The sequence below is a fragment of the Chiloscyllium punctatum genome, chromosome 2 (assembly GCF_047496795.1).
Source record: "Chiloscyllium punctatum isolate Juve2018m chromosome 2, sChiPun1.3, whole genome shotgun sequence".
Classification (NCBI taxonomy): Eukaryota; Metazoa; Chordata; class Chondrichthyes; order Orectolobiformes; family Hemiscylliidae; genus Chiloscyllium; species Chiloscyllium punctatum.
This window is the reverse complement of record NC_092740.1, coordinates 31,048,583-31,067,060: the sequence shown is the minus strand read 5'-3', so window position 1 is coordinate 31,067,060 and position 18,478 is coordinate 31,048,583. Positions and strand designations below refer to the sequence as shown.

General features: G+C 40.0%; 1 protein-coding gene across 20 annotated transcripts in view; it reads right to left on the bottom strand.

The window, feature by feature from the left end:
- The window catches only part of LOC140495521 (teneurin-3), a 2,480,372-nt gene that overhangs the window by 110,673 nt on the left and 2,351,221 nt on the right, over window positions 1-18,478 (bottom strand). For 14 of the 20 annotated variants that reach the window (XM_072594601.1, XM_072594600.1, XM_072594605.1 and 11 more), the window contains one exon: window positions 437-463. The exons of the other annotated variants lie outside the window; for them this stretch is intronic. In XM_072594601.1, coding sequence (XP_072450702.1) covers window positions 437-463 — 27 coding nt within the window. The remainder of the gene's footprint in view (window positions 1-436; window positions 464-18,478) is intronic. 20 annotated transcript variants of the gene reach the window in all.

The following is an 18,478-nucleotide window of genomic DNA, read 5'->3' as shown; positions in this document are numbered from 1 at the left end:
GTGCTTGACGTTGTTACAAATGACTTCTTTTTCCATAATGAAATCTACTCCTTCAAAATTTTGCATTCTGTGACTCTTTTTTTTCTTACTGCATCAACTATTAATGTGTAACAGGGATGAACTGTTCTCAATTACTTTTGAGCAATTTTGCAGTGCCACAGTAGGTGAGTTAGCATCTGTACCACCAGCAACAATAAGAGAGCAAATGAATCTGAAGCAAATCTATTTCCAGCTAATTGACTTTCAAGATTTTCAGGTACTAATTGCTGTAAAAATATTGCAGACATAACTCAGGTATAAATGCCTCATTAATGCATTAGCTGTCAAAAGCCTGAATAATGAAACCATGATGCAAATATGTAAAGAATTCAGTTACTTATTTACTGTATACACAGAGACAGCATATTAAAATCAGAGGGAAAAAAACATGCAGTACCTTTAACTATCTTATCCAGAAAGTGTGCTTTGGAAATAAAAGATACAGACATTTAAGAATAACTTCACACAGAACTGCTGTATATAACTTAAACTGGAACAGCTCCTGAGGTATACCCTTGACACCTATTGTATACAATGTACAAGATTCTCAGGGCTCAAGTCTAACCTTACAATTAGAGCTCAGGGGTGATGATTTTCACACAGAGGGAAGTGTGGGTCGGTGGGGTTAAGGTGCAGATCACTGCAGGGCTTTCCAAAGTGGAGCCCAGGACCCTAACTGGGATTGAGAGCTGGAATTTTGGGGTTCCGAGCTTGGAGACAGGCATGGTCGCCTTGGAACTTTAATCGAGTGAATGGTGGAATCGTTTCAGAGAATGGTTTACTTCTGTTCTGGTGTTAGGATAGCCATCAGGAGTGAGAATCGTAGCTCAGAGTTGCTGAAGCTTCAGTCAAGATCAGAGGACGGGGAACAGACTGGTTCTATATCTCAATCTTTCAAGCTGATCCTGGTGTCCTTTTCTGGGGTTTGACTGCTCTGTTCAAAAATGACCAAGTGACAGGGGGAGTTTTACAAGTTTAATTCAGGCACCGACGTTTTCACAAATCAGAAGGGAGTAAATGACATGACGGCTGTAAACGGCTTACCAGGTACATCAAAAAATTGCTGTGGAAAGAACTTGGGAGTTGAGAAGAGTCTGTAGAAGATTTTCCTAATTGTCAAGTGTTGGTTGGATCATAAAAATAGCAGAAGGATGGCCTCCGATCAGCAACAGTAGCTAAACACTCAAACACATTTTAAAAAGTAGAAGCAGAGGAACTGCCCTGGTATTATCATCGTAATTACATTCTTAATACAATTCTTCATATAATATGTTTAAGTAACAACACTAATTATCCCTCAATAAGAATTTAATGTGGCGCTTTGGGATCTGCTATTGAATGCCAGATAAATAGAAGCTCTATTTTGTTCGATGCTGCCACACATCCTGATGAATTCAGCACACTGTATGTTATTACTTAGCAACCAGAGAAGGAATCATCCCTAGTTCTTTGTTCCACACATCACCAATAATGAGTCTTACACGTTTGGATATAAAAGTATGTGTTAAACTTACATATGACATTGTTACAAAAAATGTCGAATCTTCTTCTCTTCCCAATGATGGTGGTGAGGGGGTGGGGGGGGAGGGTGTTTTTCATTCATTCACAGGATATTGGTGTCACTGGCAAGACCAGCATTTATTGTCCATCCCTAATTGTCCAGAGGACAGTTAAAGAGTCAACCATCTTGCTGTGGGTCTGGAGTCACATGTAGACTAAAACCAGGTAAGGATGAGAGATTCCTTCCCGAAAGGGCATTAGAAAACCAGATAGGTTTGGCTGACAATCAGCAATGGTTTCATCGCTACTGTTAGAAATTTAATTCCAGAATTTTAAAAAAACATTTAATTCAAACTCTACCATGGCAGGATTTGAACAAGGTCCCCAGAACTTTCCTGGGTGTCTGAATTAACAGTCCAACAATAATACCACTAGGCCATCGTCTCCCTCAGATTTAATTGGGAGGGTGTTGATCCTGGATAAGGCTTATGCAAGCCAAATCTCTGTCTTGCTCATCACTTCCCCTGGCCCTGACAGAAAGGGTGCTCTTCTCTGACTGAATGGTAGCTCTTGGTGGGTTGGAGTTCTGCCTCGAGGGATTCTTGAATTCTGGGGAAGACATGTTGCTGCCTGTCAAGTGCCAAAGTGGTACAAGTTGTGGGGGGCCTCCTGGAAAAGAGGTGACCAGCTGCTTTTGCAAGCCCTCCAGCTGAGACTCCTCCATCGCCTCTGCAAAATAATGTCCAAAGATCCACGAACTCGAAAACAGATTTTATCCAGACTATTTTCTTCAATTGCATGCCCAGAAATGATGGAAACACAAGGTGACAAATTCAACTGGATCTGCTCCACTTCAGAGAGAATCCCAAACTAGGGACCATAAATATGAGTGAATTCACAGTCTCATTTCCCAGAGAACGGTTAGACTGTGGAACTTGTAAAAATGATGTGTAATTGAAGGTCCCAGCTCTGATAAATTGAAGGAGAAGCTTGACAAACAAATAAGGGGAAATGGAATGGAAGGATATCTTCACAGCGTAAGATGAAAAGGCTAGGAAAAAGCTTGTGTGGAATATGGACACAATTTGAAATGGATTCTTTCAGTTTTGTCAATTCTATGTCATACTATGCATTACTATGCAACAAGAAGCATAATAGAACTGTCCACTTGACTCAATCCTCTGCTCTTTCCTACAAAGAAAGTTCCTCCATTGATTTCAGGCCCTGCTGCAACTCTTTACTGAGTCATTAACTTCATCCCTCTCCCGAGCAACTGTCTTAGATGGTTGCTGCCACGCTACTGTATCTGACCATGAGGTGAGATTCTGACCAGCCAAATCCGCAACATCATTAACATTGCTCATTTCCACTTCAGACCAATGCCCAATTTCACCTCCCCACCTCAAACACCCTGAGGCTGAAACTCTCATTCTTGCCTTTGTTACCACCAGACTTTGTCCATCAAGTGCTGGATGGTCTCCCATCTTTTACTCACCAGAAACCTGAAATCATTCAAAACAAGCCCCACCCCCACCAGCATCCCAACTCAGGTCAAGTCCTGTTCAACCATCATCTTTGTGCTCACTGATCTACAATGGCTCTGGCTAAAAACGCCTCAGTTTTAACATTCTCATCCTTATTTCCAAATTTTCTGAATTCTCATCTCTCTACCTCTGTGCTTCACTGCCTCTCTTCTGTCCTTAATATCGTCTTGAAAATCTAAAGCTTTGGCCCATCTTTTGTTGTCAGCTACCCTCTAACTTTATTCCCTTTAATGCCTGTTACAAATTGTGTATCCATAACTGTTTCTAAAGGCATTTGTGTCCTCGCAAAACCTCTCTTTTAAGCAATAGCAAGAAAATTTTCATTTGAGATAGTGTAGGGAACATGACGATTGATCTGTAGCTTATAACGTGGGATACTGATGGTGTTTACGTTAAAAAGTAAAGCACGATTATATTCTGCTCAAACTCTGTAAAAGGTCTAAAATGGCTTTTCGTTTTAATTGTCTTTTGCCCCTGCTTCAAGTAGACTAATTTCTTGCCAACAGCTCCATTTCCCTCATTGACCACTGCCTCAGTGTATGATAGCTTGGCATCCTACTCACTGTCAAGCTGAGCTTTTATCTTCACATCGCCATCCACTGTGACACCTGCCTGTTTCTACAACATCGAATTGCAGATGCTGGAAATCTGAGACAAAAACAGAAATTGCTGGAGAAACTCATCAGGTCTTGCAGAATCTGTGGACAGAAAACAAGAGCTAACGTTCTGAGTCATTTCTGAAGAAGGGTCACTGGATTCGGAATCTTAGCATTGTTTTCTCTCCACAGATGGTGCCAGACCTGTTGAGTTTCTCCAGCTATTTTTCCTGCCTACTTCTACCTTTGTAATGTTACCTGACTGCAGCACTATCTCCATCCATTTACTGCTGAACCCTTTCTCTCAGCACCATGTTTGAAGGTTATGTATGCATGGCACTGTTTGTCCTTTTGCCAGAATTAGTGTCCATCAGATTCAGACTTTGTGGCCCCATGTCTGAGGAAGCAGCTGCTGGAGCAGGGAGAGACCATGTGAACAAAATCGGAGACAGGTTAACACTACAAACAGATAGCAAGTGACTCCTTACCCTTCGTGATAAGCCTACATCCCTTACAACCAAGATCATTGTTTCTTTTTAATATCCTAGATAACGCCTTTGTTCCTTTTTATCCCAATTTTTGATGACCTTCCCCTTAATCTTCTGGTAACATTCCACTGAAAAATAGGATTGAAGCCTTCAGCAGATAAAAGCTCCAGGTAAACATGACAACCTTTTCAGTTAATTGCTTTTTAACCTTGATCTCCAATAGCTCCTCCATCTATTCTGATCAGCAGGTATAACTTTCAGCTGAAGTAACTGTGATGGACACTGAGTCCAAGCCTAAAGTACCAACTCAAGTGCTGAGGTAAAACAAAGTCTTAACAATACATTTCCCTTCTGCAGATGACTTCCTTTGTGAGGGTAATAGATCATTATAATGACATTTTATTTTAGTTCAGCTCAAAAGTTGAGGGAACGCAGCATCGATCACTCCACCGTCAATCTTCCAGCACTGTAACCACTGCTGTAAGAATAAGATACAAAACAACATTATGTCTTGAGTTCAGTTCTTATGATGGAAATGAAGATTTACTGGGGTAAGCCAGCTGAATCAAATTTTAACTCAACCTCATGAACAGATTTTTAATTCCCTTATTATTCAACTGATTTCAGCAATTCAGACTCAGGAGTTAGTCTTAATAAATGCATTGAGTAACCCACTGGACTGAATTACACATTGTGAGTGCTTTCCCTGGAGAATTCCATTATAATTTCAAGGATTTTTTTTGCAGCACTGCAGTTTTGGATATACATACAGATAAGGATACAGCAGATCTAAATTTAAAATTTCACCATGCAGCGCACACAACAGGGTAAACTGTTTGACTTAACTAGTCTGTTGTTATTTATTTGTCACACAAGAAATTGCTGTCATCTGCTCATTTCTTTATCTCTTTGTTATCATTTATTTCAACCAGTGGCCTTTCCTTAATTTGCTCTGAAGATATAGCCATCACTGACCTAAGACAAGTAAATACAGCTTACTGTAAACTGTCCTGGAGAAGCAAGTGGTGAGCTGCCTTCTTGAACTACTGCAGTCCAGTTTGTGAATGTGTATTGTTAGGAAGGGAGTTCCAGGATTTTGACCTAACAATCCAAAGATGTGCAGGTTAGGTGAATTGGTGACACTAAATTGCCCATAGTACTCAGGGATGTGTTGGTTAGGTGCATTAGTTAGGGGTAAATGTAGAGTAGTAGGTGAATGGGTCTGGGTGGGTTACTCATCGGAGGGTCAGTGTGGACTTGCTGGGTCAAATGGTGTGTTTCCACACTGTAGGGATTCTAAGTATTCTAAGTAACAGTGAAGGAACAGTAACATAGTTCCAAATCAAGGCTCACAGGAGGACTCGGTGGTGGTGGTGTTCCTGTGTATTTGCTGCCCCTCTTCTTCCAAGTTATAGAGATTGCAAGTTTGGAGGGCGTGTCTGAAGAAGCCTTGGCAAGCTGCCATCGCACATTTTGCAGGTGGTACACAGTGTCCCTGCAATGGAGGCAGTGAATGCTTAAAGTGTTGGACAGAGTGCCACTTAAACAGGCTGTTTTGGCTTGGATGGTTTTGAAATTGCACTCCTCCAGGTACTGGAGAGTACATTATCACATTCTTGACTTAAGCCTTGTAAATGGTTGATTGGTTTTAAAAATGAGTGAGTTAGATGCTGCAGAACTCTCAGTTTCTGACCTGCTTTTGTAGCCATAGTATTTATATGGCTGCCAAAGGATTACTCCTAAAATATTGTTGGTGGGAATTTCAAAAGTGCCAATATCCTTGAATATCAAGAGTGATGGTTAGATTTTCTCTTGTTGATAGTCATTGCCTGATACTTAAATGATGTGAATGTCACATGCCACTTGTCGCCCAAAGCTGGATAATGTCTAGACCTGGCTTTATCTGGGCGCAGACAGAGTCAGTATCTGAGGAGTCACACATAGTACTGAGCAACACATCCCACTTCTGACCTTACATTGGAATGAAAACCATCATTGCAGCAGCTGAAGCTGGTTGAGCTTGGGACCTGACACTTAAGATTACTGCATTAATGTATTTGGAGATTTGGGGACAGAAAGATGATTGGTCTCCAACAATCATGACCATCTTTCTTTGTGAAAGGGAAGAGTCCAATCAATGTTCAGTCACTTCAATTTTGCCCAGAGCTTCATAGGACCACACTTAGTCAAATGCAGCCTTGATTAGATTAGATTAGATTACTTACAGCATGGAAACAGGCCCTTTGGCCCAACAAGTCCATATCGACCCTCTGAAGAGCAACCCACCCAGATGTCTCAGCCAGTCACTCTCACATCACCTCTGGAGTTCACCTCCTTCATCAATGTGTGGATTAAGGCTAAAATAAGGTCATGAGCTGTGTGACCCTGCAAGAACTCAAACTAAGTGTCGTACAGAGAGTGTTGCTGAGACGACGGAGCTTGATGGCACTGTCAATAACACTGCTCATTGAGAGTAGTCATCGCAGTGTTCACTGGCTAGGTTAGATGAGATCTCCTTTCTGCAGACAGGACACATCAGGTAATATTCTACACTGTTAAATAGATGTCAGTCTTTATTAAGGATGCTGCACTGGTTGCCACATTGACATGGTTTCTATCAGTAACTCCAAAGAAAATCCACGACAAGCGTACATCTCTCCATTGTGTTCCATACCTTCAGAATTTAAAATTCTTCTTCTTTAAGTCATCCTGTTATTGCCACGATAATAAGAGTCCTCATTTTTCAAGTCTTTCTTGGTATTACCTTATTACGTATAGGATTCTCCTCAAGCTCTACTGCACCTTTCTCATTGTTTCAACATTCATCCGAGAGTTTGACATTACAAATTGCACATGCTACTTCAACGGGTTGCTTCAGGAAGATTTATGCACATTCCCCCTTGCAATTTAATTTTCACGTTCTGTCCCTTTTATAAAAAAAACATATTTCAGTAGCTTAAGGCATTGTTCATTTGACTTATCTTGTGAATCTGGAAGCTCAAATTCCTCGTTATTCCACATTACAACTTCCATCTATTCAACGCAAAAGTATTACACTTGCTTAACCAAAAGTACGGCCGCATATTGAGAGATGAAAATTCACTGGACACTTTTGGTCATTTTTTTAGCCACGTTATTAATACCTTGCTGTTTCACTTTTCCTTCAGAATTATTTACAATACCTCCAGGTTTTAGTATCACCTGAAAATATAGGTACCAGTCTCTCTAGCAATATATCCAAAGCTGTCCTGAGCACAGGGAATAGAAGCAGCCTCAGATAAAAGAAAGCCTTGCAGCACTCACAACTATTCCACGAAACCACACTTAACTCTTCATTACTTTTACCTTTCTTCACACCAGATGCAAGTCCAATTTTCTATCTTGCACCTAAGTCTATGTTCCTTAATATTCAACATTAATGCCCTTTCTGCAACTTGCCAAAACCTCTTTGAAAGTCCACACACAACACATCACTATATTTTTTTGTCAGTTACTGCTGAGATGTGGGCCTCTCTGGCTGCGTCAGCATTTATTGGCCATCCTGAGTTGTCCCTGAGAAGGTAGGGATGACCCGCCTTCTTGAACTGTTGCAGTCTATTTGCTGTGGAGACTCCAACATGTCCCCTGTGGAGACTCTGTGGAGACTCCCAATGCTGTTAGGGAGGCAGTTTGAGGGTTTTGACCAATTCTTCAATTCATCATATCTGTCATCACCATCAAATTTGTCAAGCCCTAACATCCTTTCTGAAATCATTCATGGACAATTATCTTTTAGCTTCCTAATTGTGTCTTAAAAGATTCCAGGAATTCACTGATCATGGATATGAAAGAAAGTAAACAAAGATTCCTGGGTTTGCTTCACTTTCTGTTTTTAAAGAATAACTTCTCATCAGCTATTCTCCAGGCCTTTGGTATACGGATTAAAAAGACAATGAAGTATACGGTTTACATTTATATTTACATTTGTTACTCATGTAAAACATGAAGAAATGGCTGCCTACTGCATAAGCCATCAGTTTTCTTTAATAAAAGCAGGCAGATGTCCTGACACCATCTATGAAGAACGAAACAGAGTGAACATTTCAAGTGTAGTGTGGCTCCTCTTCAGAACTGAAGGGGACTAGAAAATGACAATTTTAATATTGCTGACTAATGAGGGGGAGGAGGAGCAAGTAGGACAGAAAGTGAGTGTGCCCCGAGTAAAAGGCAACAGGTGCTAATGGTGGTAGAAGAAAGATATCAATGAAGACCACGTGTTAATAGCAGAAAATAAATCAGTTCTGTTGAGAAAGAACTAAGGCAACAACACTTTTCAGGGGTGGGGAAGAGAGGGTGTAATCAAAATGGAGGGTAGTGTTCACATGCTAAAGTTGTTGAACTCAATGCTGAGTCCTGAAGGCTGGAAAATGCTGAAGTGGAAAACAAGGTGCTGTTCCTTCTGCTTGCATTGTGCATGAAAACACTGCAGCACGACTGGGCCAGAAATGTTACCCTCAGAGCAAGATGGTGTGCTGTAGGAGCAAGCAACTGGAGGCCAGGCTTGCGCTGGCAGTCAGAGCACAGGTGTTCCACACAGCACTCACCCTTTCTGAATTTGATCTCGCAAATACAGAAGAGCCTGCATTGTATGTGGCAAACTAGATTGTACCTACAATAAGTTGCTCCTTCACCTGGAAAGTGTGTTGGCACATGGACAGGAAGGAAGTCAAAAGGCAAGCATTGCAGCTTTTGCGGTTGCATTCAGAGGTGCCTATTTTGTTGGGGGTCAGGGATAGGCTGAGGGGTATTAGGAATTACAAAGATCCTTAAAGATCTTCCTTGTTTCTATTTCCGGCTGTCGTCTGCCTACTAATATCCATATGCCCTCATTTACTTGACTACACATCCTTATTCTCTGCTTGCTGTAAAGATTCCCCCAGTTTCTCTGTTTCCAGCTTCCAAAAGGGTGCAATCGACATGGTTTCCTTTAGTATAACCCAAGATGCCTTGTATTCCCCAACCCACCCAACCCGTCCCGTCAACCTCCCCCTGTGGTTGACAGGGCCCTTGGCTTTGTTTCCGATCCATTTTCTGCTCTCATGCCTTGCTCTCCCTCCAAAAAACAACAATAGGGTTCTCCTTGTCCTCATTTTCTGCCAGCCTTTGCATTCAAGGGATCATCCTCTGCCATTTCAACGACCTCCTCCAGCAGGATGATGCAGCAAAACCAATCTTCCCCTTCCCACCCTGTAAGCATCCCTCAGGGACCATTTTCTCTGTGACACCCCTCTCCCCATCTCATAACACATCCCCACCCACCCAATCAGAGAAGGTGCAACACTTCTCCTTTTACTTTCTCTCTCCTTGCTGTCCAAGGCCCCAAACACACTTCTCATTCTATCATTTGTCTTTTCTTCTGGACAACTTCACAATTTGTTCCATTTGCTTCTCCGCCTGCCTCGTCAACAACATAAAACCCGTTATTTTCCAGCCTAAACCTGGTTGCGTAGAAGAGTCATATTAGATTTCAAATGTTAACTCTTTCTCTCTCCACAGGTGCTGCCAGGCCTGCTGAATTTCTCCAGCAATTTCGACTAAATTATTACAAATTTCCAGCATCCACAGTATTTTATTTAGACTTTAAATTTTTTCATTGATGTTAATGGATTTACCAGGCAACATACAAAGTTTAAAATATGTAAGGCACTACAAAATGAAACTTTTGATATGAGAGTGATTCATTTCAAAGGTCTAATTCTATTCTTGATATTTTTAGTCTTTTTGGTAAAACTGATACTGCCCCAGTACATATGTATTTAATTTCCATTTCTGCTCTGCTTTACCAACTTACTTCAAAGTAATAATAACTAGTGTATCTATCTACACCATTTATTAATAATACTAGATGTACTGCTTTGGGACTGTCTCATCTGAAAACTGTCATTTTTCCTGTCTGTTTTCTCCATAAAAGTAAATTCACAAAATCCTACTCTATCATCAGAAAGAGACAAATGGTGATGGTTTAACATGAGAGTCACCATGCCTCAAATGAGGAAAGAAGTTTCGAAGGACAATCCTCCATGGCAATCAGAGAATTGAACCCTGTGGCATGCTGTACAGTAAACCAGCCATCCAGCCAACTGAACTAACAAAACCTTAGCACGTTAGCTAACCACCCTTCAGTTCTTGTTAATTTCCAATCAGAAGCAACCGTGTGGGTTTCTGCCTCCTGTACTCTTTCCACCACATGTACATCTATTTTGTGATCTGAAGACTTGCAATGAATAAAATATAAATGATATTCCTTTTTGGATTTTTCCCCTCGTGATTTATCAAAGCTTGTTTCCCCTTCAAATATGCACAGATCTGAAAGCCATCCTCGAGTTAATTATCCTCCTGAATGACCAGTAAAGACTCTTCATTAACAATTAACCTCACTTTTACAGCAATCTTTGCAATGAATAGTAACTACTATCATTAATGCTCCATTAAGGAAATAAATAGACGGAACTCATCATCAGGCCCAGATTATTCACTGTCAGATATTAATAGGTATGATGAAACGGTAATAATGTACAAGTGGGTATACATTAACTGTGTTCAGTTCAATCATTGAGCCCTGAATCTGACTAAATTGCTTGAGCACTATTTCTCCATCACTTAATTGTTGTCTTGCACACAACAAATGCAGATACGTTTCTAATAAATGATAATATTTCTATTTTGCACATTGAGGAATTTTAAAATAAAAAATACAAAATAACCTGATGAGGCTACTTTCAAAGTTCACCTCTGCATTTGTGGTCATCTTTTGTATTATGATCATGTTATTAACCACACCAAACCCCCTCAACATACATTAAGAAGGTCGTCTATACCCTAACTTTTCTAATTTTAAAGGTAAGTGGAAGGCATCATATTCTGGATGGAATTCAATTGGTCAAATTACCAATCAACATCACCTCAGTTTACTTATGAACGTCATCTCATCTGATTATTTTCATTAATGTCTCAAAGACAGTTTTGACTTGCTGCGTAAAGCTTACGAGATTATTTTCCTTCATTTAACAGTGACACTCAAAACTAACTGCTGAACTGGTGCTGTATATGATAGATGCTACAAAACTGCAAAATGTAATAGATTTTGCAATGAAAATTACTGTAATGTGTAGGAAGTGTGGACAATGAATAATAATGGGGTTGTGAATCTATGGAATTCCCTGCCTAGTGAAGTAGTTCAGCTTCCTCATTGAAAGTTTTTATATTAAGATACTTTTTTGAACAATAAAGGAATTAAGGATTATAATGAGAGGGCGGGTAAGTGGAGCTGAGGCCCCAAAAAGATCAGCCATGACCTTATTGAATAGCGGAGCAGACCCGCAGGTTCAGACGGCCTACTCCTGCTCCTGTTTCTCATGTACATAATGGAAACTGTAATGTGACAAACACTGAAAGATCCTCCATAATATAAACCACGGAAATCTGTAGCAGATTCTATACCATGAGAAATATTATATTGGGAAATATACTCGTCTGAAAAGACCTGACCTCATTTGATCTTGGAAGCTAAGCAGACACAGGTCAGGTTAATGAGTCGGTTATAGGTCGTGGCTAAAGGGATCAAAGATATGGGGGAGAAGTGGGAACAGGTTATTAAATTGGATGATCAGCCATGATCATAAAAAATGGTGCAGCAGACCCAAAGGGTCGAATGGCCTCCTCCTGCTCCAAAATTTTATGTTTCTATTACAGTGTGTAATATGAGCACAATGGCATGTTTGGGAATATTCTAACAGATACCAGCCTGAGCAGTATGTTTGGCAGAAGAATGATGCTTTCCTGTGTCCGACATTTTGACAATTTGAATTCAGTTCTTAAAAGCTTAAAACTTAAAAATATGTGCTTGCATCATTAAAGAGTGATTCTGGATCTATTGTGTACAAAACACAACTGGTTCACTGAAGTCCTCTAGAGAAGGAACCCTGTCTGGCCTGTACCTACTTGGTTTTTAACAGGTTCTGATCAGCCCCAGCAAGGGTTGTCAATAAATGCTGACCTTGTTAAAATCCCCACCTCCTAAGAAAAAACATTCTTATGATGTAAGCATTGCTAGCTGGCTATTGAGAAGCTGCTAGCGAGTGCCTTCTTCAACCACTATAGTCAATTGGTTGCGGTACCACTACAGTGCAGTTAGGTAAGGGATTCAAGGATTTTGACCCTGGGGTCAAAGGAACAGTGGTTTACTTCCAAGTCAGGATGGTAAGTGACTTAGTGGTGAAAAGTGCTGTATTTGTTTTCAACTCTTCCACTGGATGGGAGCATCACTGATAATGAGACAATGGACATGTGCAATAATGATGTAAAGTGATAATATGTAAAAAGTGAAATATTAAGGAGAATTTAATGCATGTAATACATTTTGTAATATGCCAAAGTACTGCAAGGCTAATATTAATACAGATGGATGACTTTTTCATATTATTATGCAAAATGTTTTCCTCAAATGTTGTACATTAGGCCGACACGAGAAAAGATTGAGGTTAGGTATTGAAAATCTAAATGGAAAAAAACTATAAAGAGCACGTGGAAAACAATCAGAACAACCGTTTGTTTGAAAGTTCTGTAGGAAATGATCATCAATACCTTCATAATTGGGGCATTGGTTGGTACTTCTGGACGATGGTAATTAATTGACAAATCAAAACTTTTAGGGAAGGCAGCTCAGTTCAACAGCTTTGAATAACTTGTGAAAAGTCAACTTCAACTTGAGCACAGTATTCCAGAGGGGAACAGAGACATCACGCTCACCAATGGAGCAAGTTGTCAATTCTGTGAACAGTGCAGCTGGATCTACAATGGTGGAGCGTTGAGAGTCAGCTCTGTTTGCTTCAATGAAAGCTCAGCTGGCTGTCATCTTTACTCTTGGCTCCAAGATCTCCTCTGACTTTCAAGCTGCAATTATAAAAATGGCCTCCCAAACAACTAGAAAGATTTAGAGCAAGGAGGGAGGCCTTCAGGCACAATGCATCTACCCCAGTATTAACTTGACTGCTGTCACTCTCAAATTCCTTTTGATTGCTCTTTCCATTTTCTTTTTGTGTACTCCTTTGTTTAATAATGATCCAATTCTCTTCTTAATGATTGTTAAGTCCATGCAAGACACTGCATAGTACTAAAATCTCTTGAGAAAAAGAACATGCCTCTGATTTTCTCCAATTTTCCAAGTAAACAATTCAGCGCTTAGCTAATATTCACCAACTGATGGAACCAATATTTGACCACTTGGTCTCTCAATATCTTCCATAATTTTCAAAGCATTTATCAAATTATTTTCTGCAATGAAATATTTTCAATATTATATGACTGTCATGCATTTGAAAAGTTCTAACATCCCAAGTAATGAAGTGCACAGAACTGCAATACTCCAACTGTGGCTGAAACAAGTTATGTCTGAATTTAAAATCCTTTGCTTTCATTTAACTTAATGCTTCTTTGTACATAATTGCAAATCCCTTTCATAATATCATTTTTACAGGTGGGGAAGACTATTTGTCCCTCTTTATTTCATTCATCATGAATAACCCTACATTGCTCCTGTCCCCTTGGCCATTGCAGCATCTAATTGTTCTTGAATAATTTCAGAGCTTTTACTCCATCGTGGCCTTTCCTTAGAGGATCTGCTGCTGAAATCTTTATCCATTTTTCTGTCACTACTGATTACTCTAATGCCCTCTTGATTGGCTTCTCACTCTCTACCATCCATAATCTGCCCCTCATTCAAACTTCTGTTCATTGTACTCAGTGATGCTCATCCATCAACTTCTGTTAGTTGACCTACTCCCTAAATCTAAAAAATTTCCAACTTCAAATTCTCATCCTTATTTTCTTGTGAATGCCCTCTCCTTTGATCCACCACTGGAGGTTACATTTTCCTGTGTCTAAACCCATCTCTCATCATGCTGTCTTCAAAAGTAGCTTCCAAACTCACAACCCTTACCAATCCAGAAGAACAAAGGGCAGCAGATGCATGGAAGCATCATGACTTGCAGATTCCATTCCAAGCCACACACCATCCTGACTTGGAAGTATATCATCATTCCTTCACTCGGTCTAAAAGCTGAAGTTCACTTTCTAACAGCACTGTGCAAGTCCCAAAGGACTTCAGAAATTGAAGAAGACAGCTCACCTTCTCAATAAATGCTGGTTTAACTAGCGATGTCCACATCTGATAATCCCGCTATCTCTCCACATTTCTCTTCTCCTTCAAGACCTACCTTAAATCGGAACTCTTTGAATAAATATTTTTGTCAATCCTCTTTTGGCCTCCATGTATTTGATTGAGCTTATGAAGCATGCACCATTTTTTTTTGCTGTCAAAAATGAGACAGAGAGGAGCACATATTTGACTTTCAGGTGGAAGTTTAGAGGTGCCTGTTCAGTGCTAACTTTTCACTGTTCCAGATCATCAACTTGTCCTAATATGTCAGCAAAGAAACAGGAAAATCTACCTCCAGAAATTTTACTCTTCACCACTTTGACAAGTTGTTTGGGAAAACAAAAGGATATAGAAAGTTCATTTGTCTTTCACTGTCAAACAGGGTGAGAATAATGCAAAATCTTATAAGTGTCTGAGTGGAGACAGCCGCTGTCAGTACAGATGCCCCTTACAGGGAAAATGTTTTCCTTTCAGTAAGTTGGCTTGGCTCAGCCCTGCCACATCTAAGACCAATTTGTGTGGACTGGCGTCAACAGTGTTTCTATTCTCATTTGCGACTGGCTTGAAGGCAATTTCAGAGGAATTTCTTCTAAATTGTTTATTCAATGCGACTCCAAGGATGTCTTCCTTAAAAGTTTCCTACACAGATACTCAAACTTGTGTTGACTTACAAATCCCTCCCTGATGGCCATAATAAATCCACAATCCACATTAGAAAGATATATCCAGGGCAGTTCCGTCACTGTCATCACGTAACTATTTTGTTCAAGCCAAAGTGCTTTTCAGAGGGACAAGTGTAATGAGGCAGAGACTAGCTCAAACTAATAAGCGCCTCCAGGGATGGGTGGGTTGTGGACAAGACATAAATTGCAGCAAATGCTGCTACTTGCTTAGTTTTCAGTGAACAGAAGAAAATGAGAAGTTTAAACATTGTTAAACTCTTGCTTCCATAAGCCATTGGGGAATTAAATTTTTAAAAAATCCTGACAATGCTGACATTTCATGACAGTTATGGGATTGGTACTTAACCACCACTTTTACATGCACATCTCCAAATGTGGATCTAAGTATTAATTCCTGTCATGACCGCATATATCTGAAGACTAACAATTAATTGGAGGTTGTATCTCACAGTGTGAGTAAAAAGCTCCAGGCAGACAATACAAACAGATGTTATCATCGATTTTGTTTGATGCTTAAAAACCTTCCTTTTAAAGCAACATCAACAGGCTAGAACTTTAATGTAAAAAAATTAATGTAGGTTGACCAACTCACACAGAAAAATTAGCCTAAGGTTAAGTCGACAGTCAGACAAGAATTTTATGCCACAACTGGAGAATGGTTCCATTTCAGTGCAATTAATTAGGTCAACTTATTGGAATATAATGAAGAACATTAAAAATTACTCGATCCTTGCTGCTGCACCACTGAAACACACACTCCATTCAAAATCAGTAAAGGGAAAAAAAGTACAAATAAACAGTAGCAGCATTGTCTGCAACTACTGCTGATGTCTGTTTCTCGCATGATTTCAAGAACACGCCCCTACATTTACACATGAGAAAAAACATGATATATTCATCCAGAAAAAAATACAAGTCAGCTGTTTTGCATCTCCATTTGGAGACGTGCTGTTCACAAAGGCAGGGATTTCATAACTATTTACACAAAGCACTGACTTGGGGGGGGTCATGATTTGCAGCAAGACCTTTTGAGATTCATACCTTGAAGGAGAAACCATCAGAATGTACTGGTTTGATTTGCCTTGGGGACTACAGCATGGCATTCAGGAACAGCCTCTGTATTCATTTCCAACTATTACTGTTTTGTTCCCTTCGCACAGCAACAAAGTGTAATTTCTTTCAACCTCTGTCATAAATTGGATTGACAAGAGACTGACAATTTGGGTCAGCCTTCTTCCCATGGTAGCTGTGGAGAAGAAGTATCAGCTCTCAGTGGGCCTAGACCACTCCCTGGCAGTGGTTTCATTGTACATTGTCCAAGTGTTCTTACTGAGGTCATTGCTCAGCTATATCTTCTGAATTGGACAAACCCAAATGCAGATCAGGTGATTGTTTTGCTGAACAAGCCATTCCAAAGCCACGTGTTTCTTAAAAGTATCATATCAGACATTTTTGAGAACAGGATATTCATTGTTAATGGTCATTTCATTAATTAGTATATATTTTTAAAAATTCTCCATGTAGCATGAAGTGAGCTTGCCAATATTTTACATTATCCTGACTGCTTAACTGTTCTTATGTTAAGGTCTGTTACTATAATGCTATATCTCTGTCCTCTCTGCACTCACACTGTTCCACTGAATTTTTGAAGCTCAACAAAACCTAAAGGAACAACATCTCATCTTTTGGATAGGAGCTTTACATCTTTCAGGACTCAACATTGAGCCCAGTAGTTTCTGATCATCTCTGTCTGCGTTTTCTGACAGCAGGTACTAATAACGAATCTACTGTTCATTAGATCGCGCTCTCACAGACCGTTGTCTTTTATTCTTTCCTTTCCCTGCACTTGCTTAAAATCTGTTCCATCTGTAATGTTTCCCAGTTCTAACAATAGACCACTGAGCTGCAATGTTAACCTGATTCATGACTTGGCCTATGAAGTATTTCCAACATTTTGTATTATTGGGCAACGTAAAGTCCTGCGAATGTAGAATGTCTAAAGGCAAAATTGTACTGCAGCTGACTTCCAGGGTTTGAGTAAAGGATTTATGAGGATACAGTCATGGAGTTATAGAGATGTACATTATGGAAACAGACCCTTCGGTCCAACTTCCACGCCAACCAGATATCCCAACCCAATCTATTTGAGGTATTTTGAGGTATTTTTAGAACGTAGCTGAGCAGTTGATAATGGAACCATCATGCTAGGTACCAGTTTGACTTTTAATTCAAAATGTCTCTGATGGATCTATCCAAAAAAGGAATGAACGATATTTTGGAGGAGTACTATTTGGAGAAGTACGGGCTGCTGGTTAAATTCAGATGAATGGTATTCAAAACATAATGGCTGTCTTTTGCCGTTGTTATTCAACCAAATGTCAGACAACTATCAATTCTGACAAGCATTGTTTTAAGGCAAAATATTCATTATCGGTGCTGTATGTTTTAAACGTCCTTCATTGAATGTTGTGGCCATGAAACTATTTTATATCATTTATAATTGCTTAACTGTTACTCCTCTATCATTCGTGTTGATTTAATGTAACAAAGCTGCTGTATCTCTATTAGCACAGTAAGCCTGCCCAATGAGTTAGTCAGGCTTATGGACTTGACTCTGATCTCAGTTGATTACTGACAGAGGAGCTACAATAGACTTCAGCACCTCTGGCTTCAGGAAACAAAAATGGTCTCAGCTTCCCCCCGTGTTCAGCAGTCTGCAGTAACCCCTGCCAGAATTCAAAACAAAATCTTTCTAAACAACCTGTTCAGGGATGTTATGATACACCGCTAGAGTAGGTGAGACTTGAACCCAGCCCTCCTGGTCCAGAGATAAGGACACTACTAATGCACCACTAGAGAGCCCCTAAACCCCCACTGGAAATGTGCATGGGTGGATTTGAGCCACTGTTTGCTAAACAGCCAAGAACAAATGAATGACAATCTCTTAAATGGCCTATCAGTAATCAATTGATCAAGCATGGACCTATACAGAAGGCAGTCAATGCATTCAGAAGGTAAGGGTTGGACCAGGGAAAAAATTCTGATGAAAATTGCCTGCTTTTCCATCACTTCACAATATGCGTAGCAGATCGCCTAACATCAGGATGAGCTTAACAGCTATCCTGTGGAAAATTAACCAGCAAGGTAAGAGACCTCCAGCATATATTTGAATAAAGGCACAAACACAGAAAATGCTGGAGAAACTCAGCAAGTGTGGCAGCATCTGTGGAGAGAAAATAGAGTTAATGTTTTGAGCCTGATATCTCAAGAAAACTCTTTAGATTTTGAGAAGATTCATACTAGACTGGAAAGAATACCTGTTTTCTCTCCACAGATCCTGCCAGACCTGCTGAATTTCACCAGCAAACTTCTATTTGTGTTACAGACTTCCTGCATCCACAGCTTGCTGTTTTATATTAATATTCTCCTCACT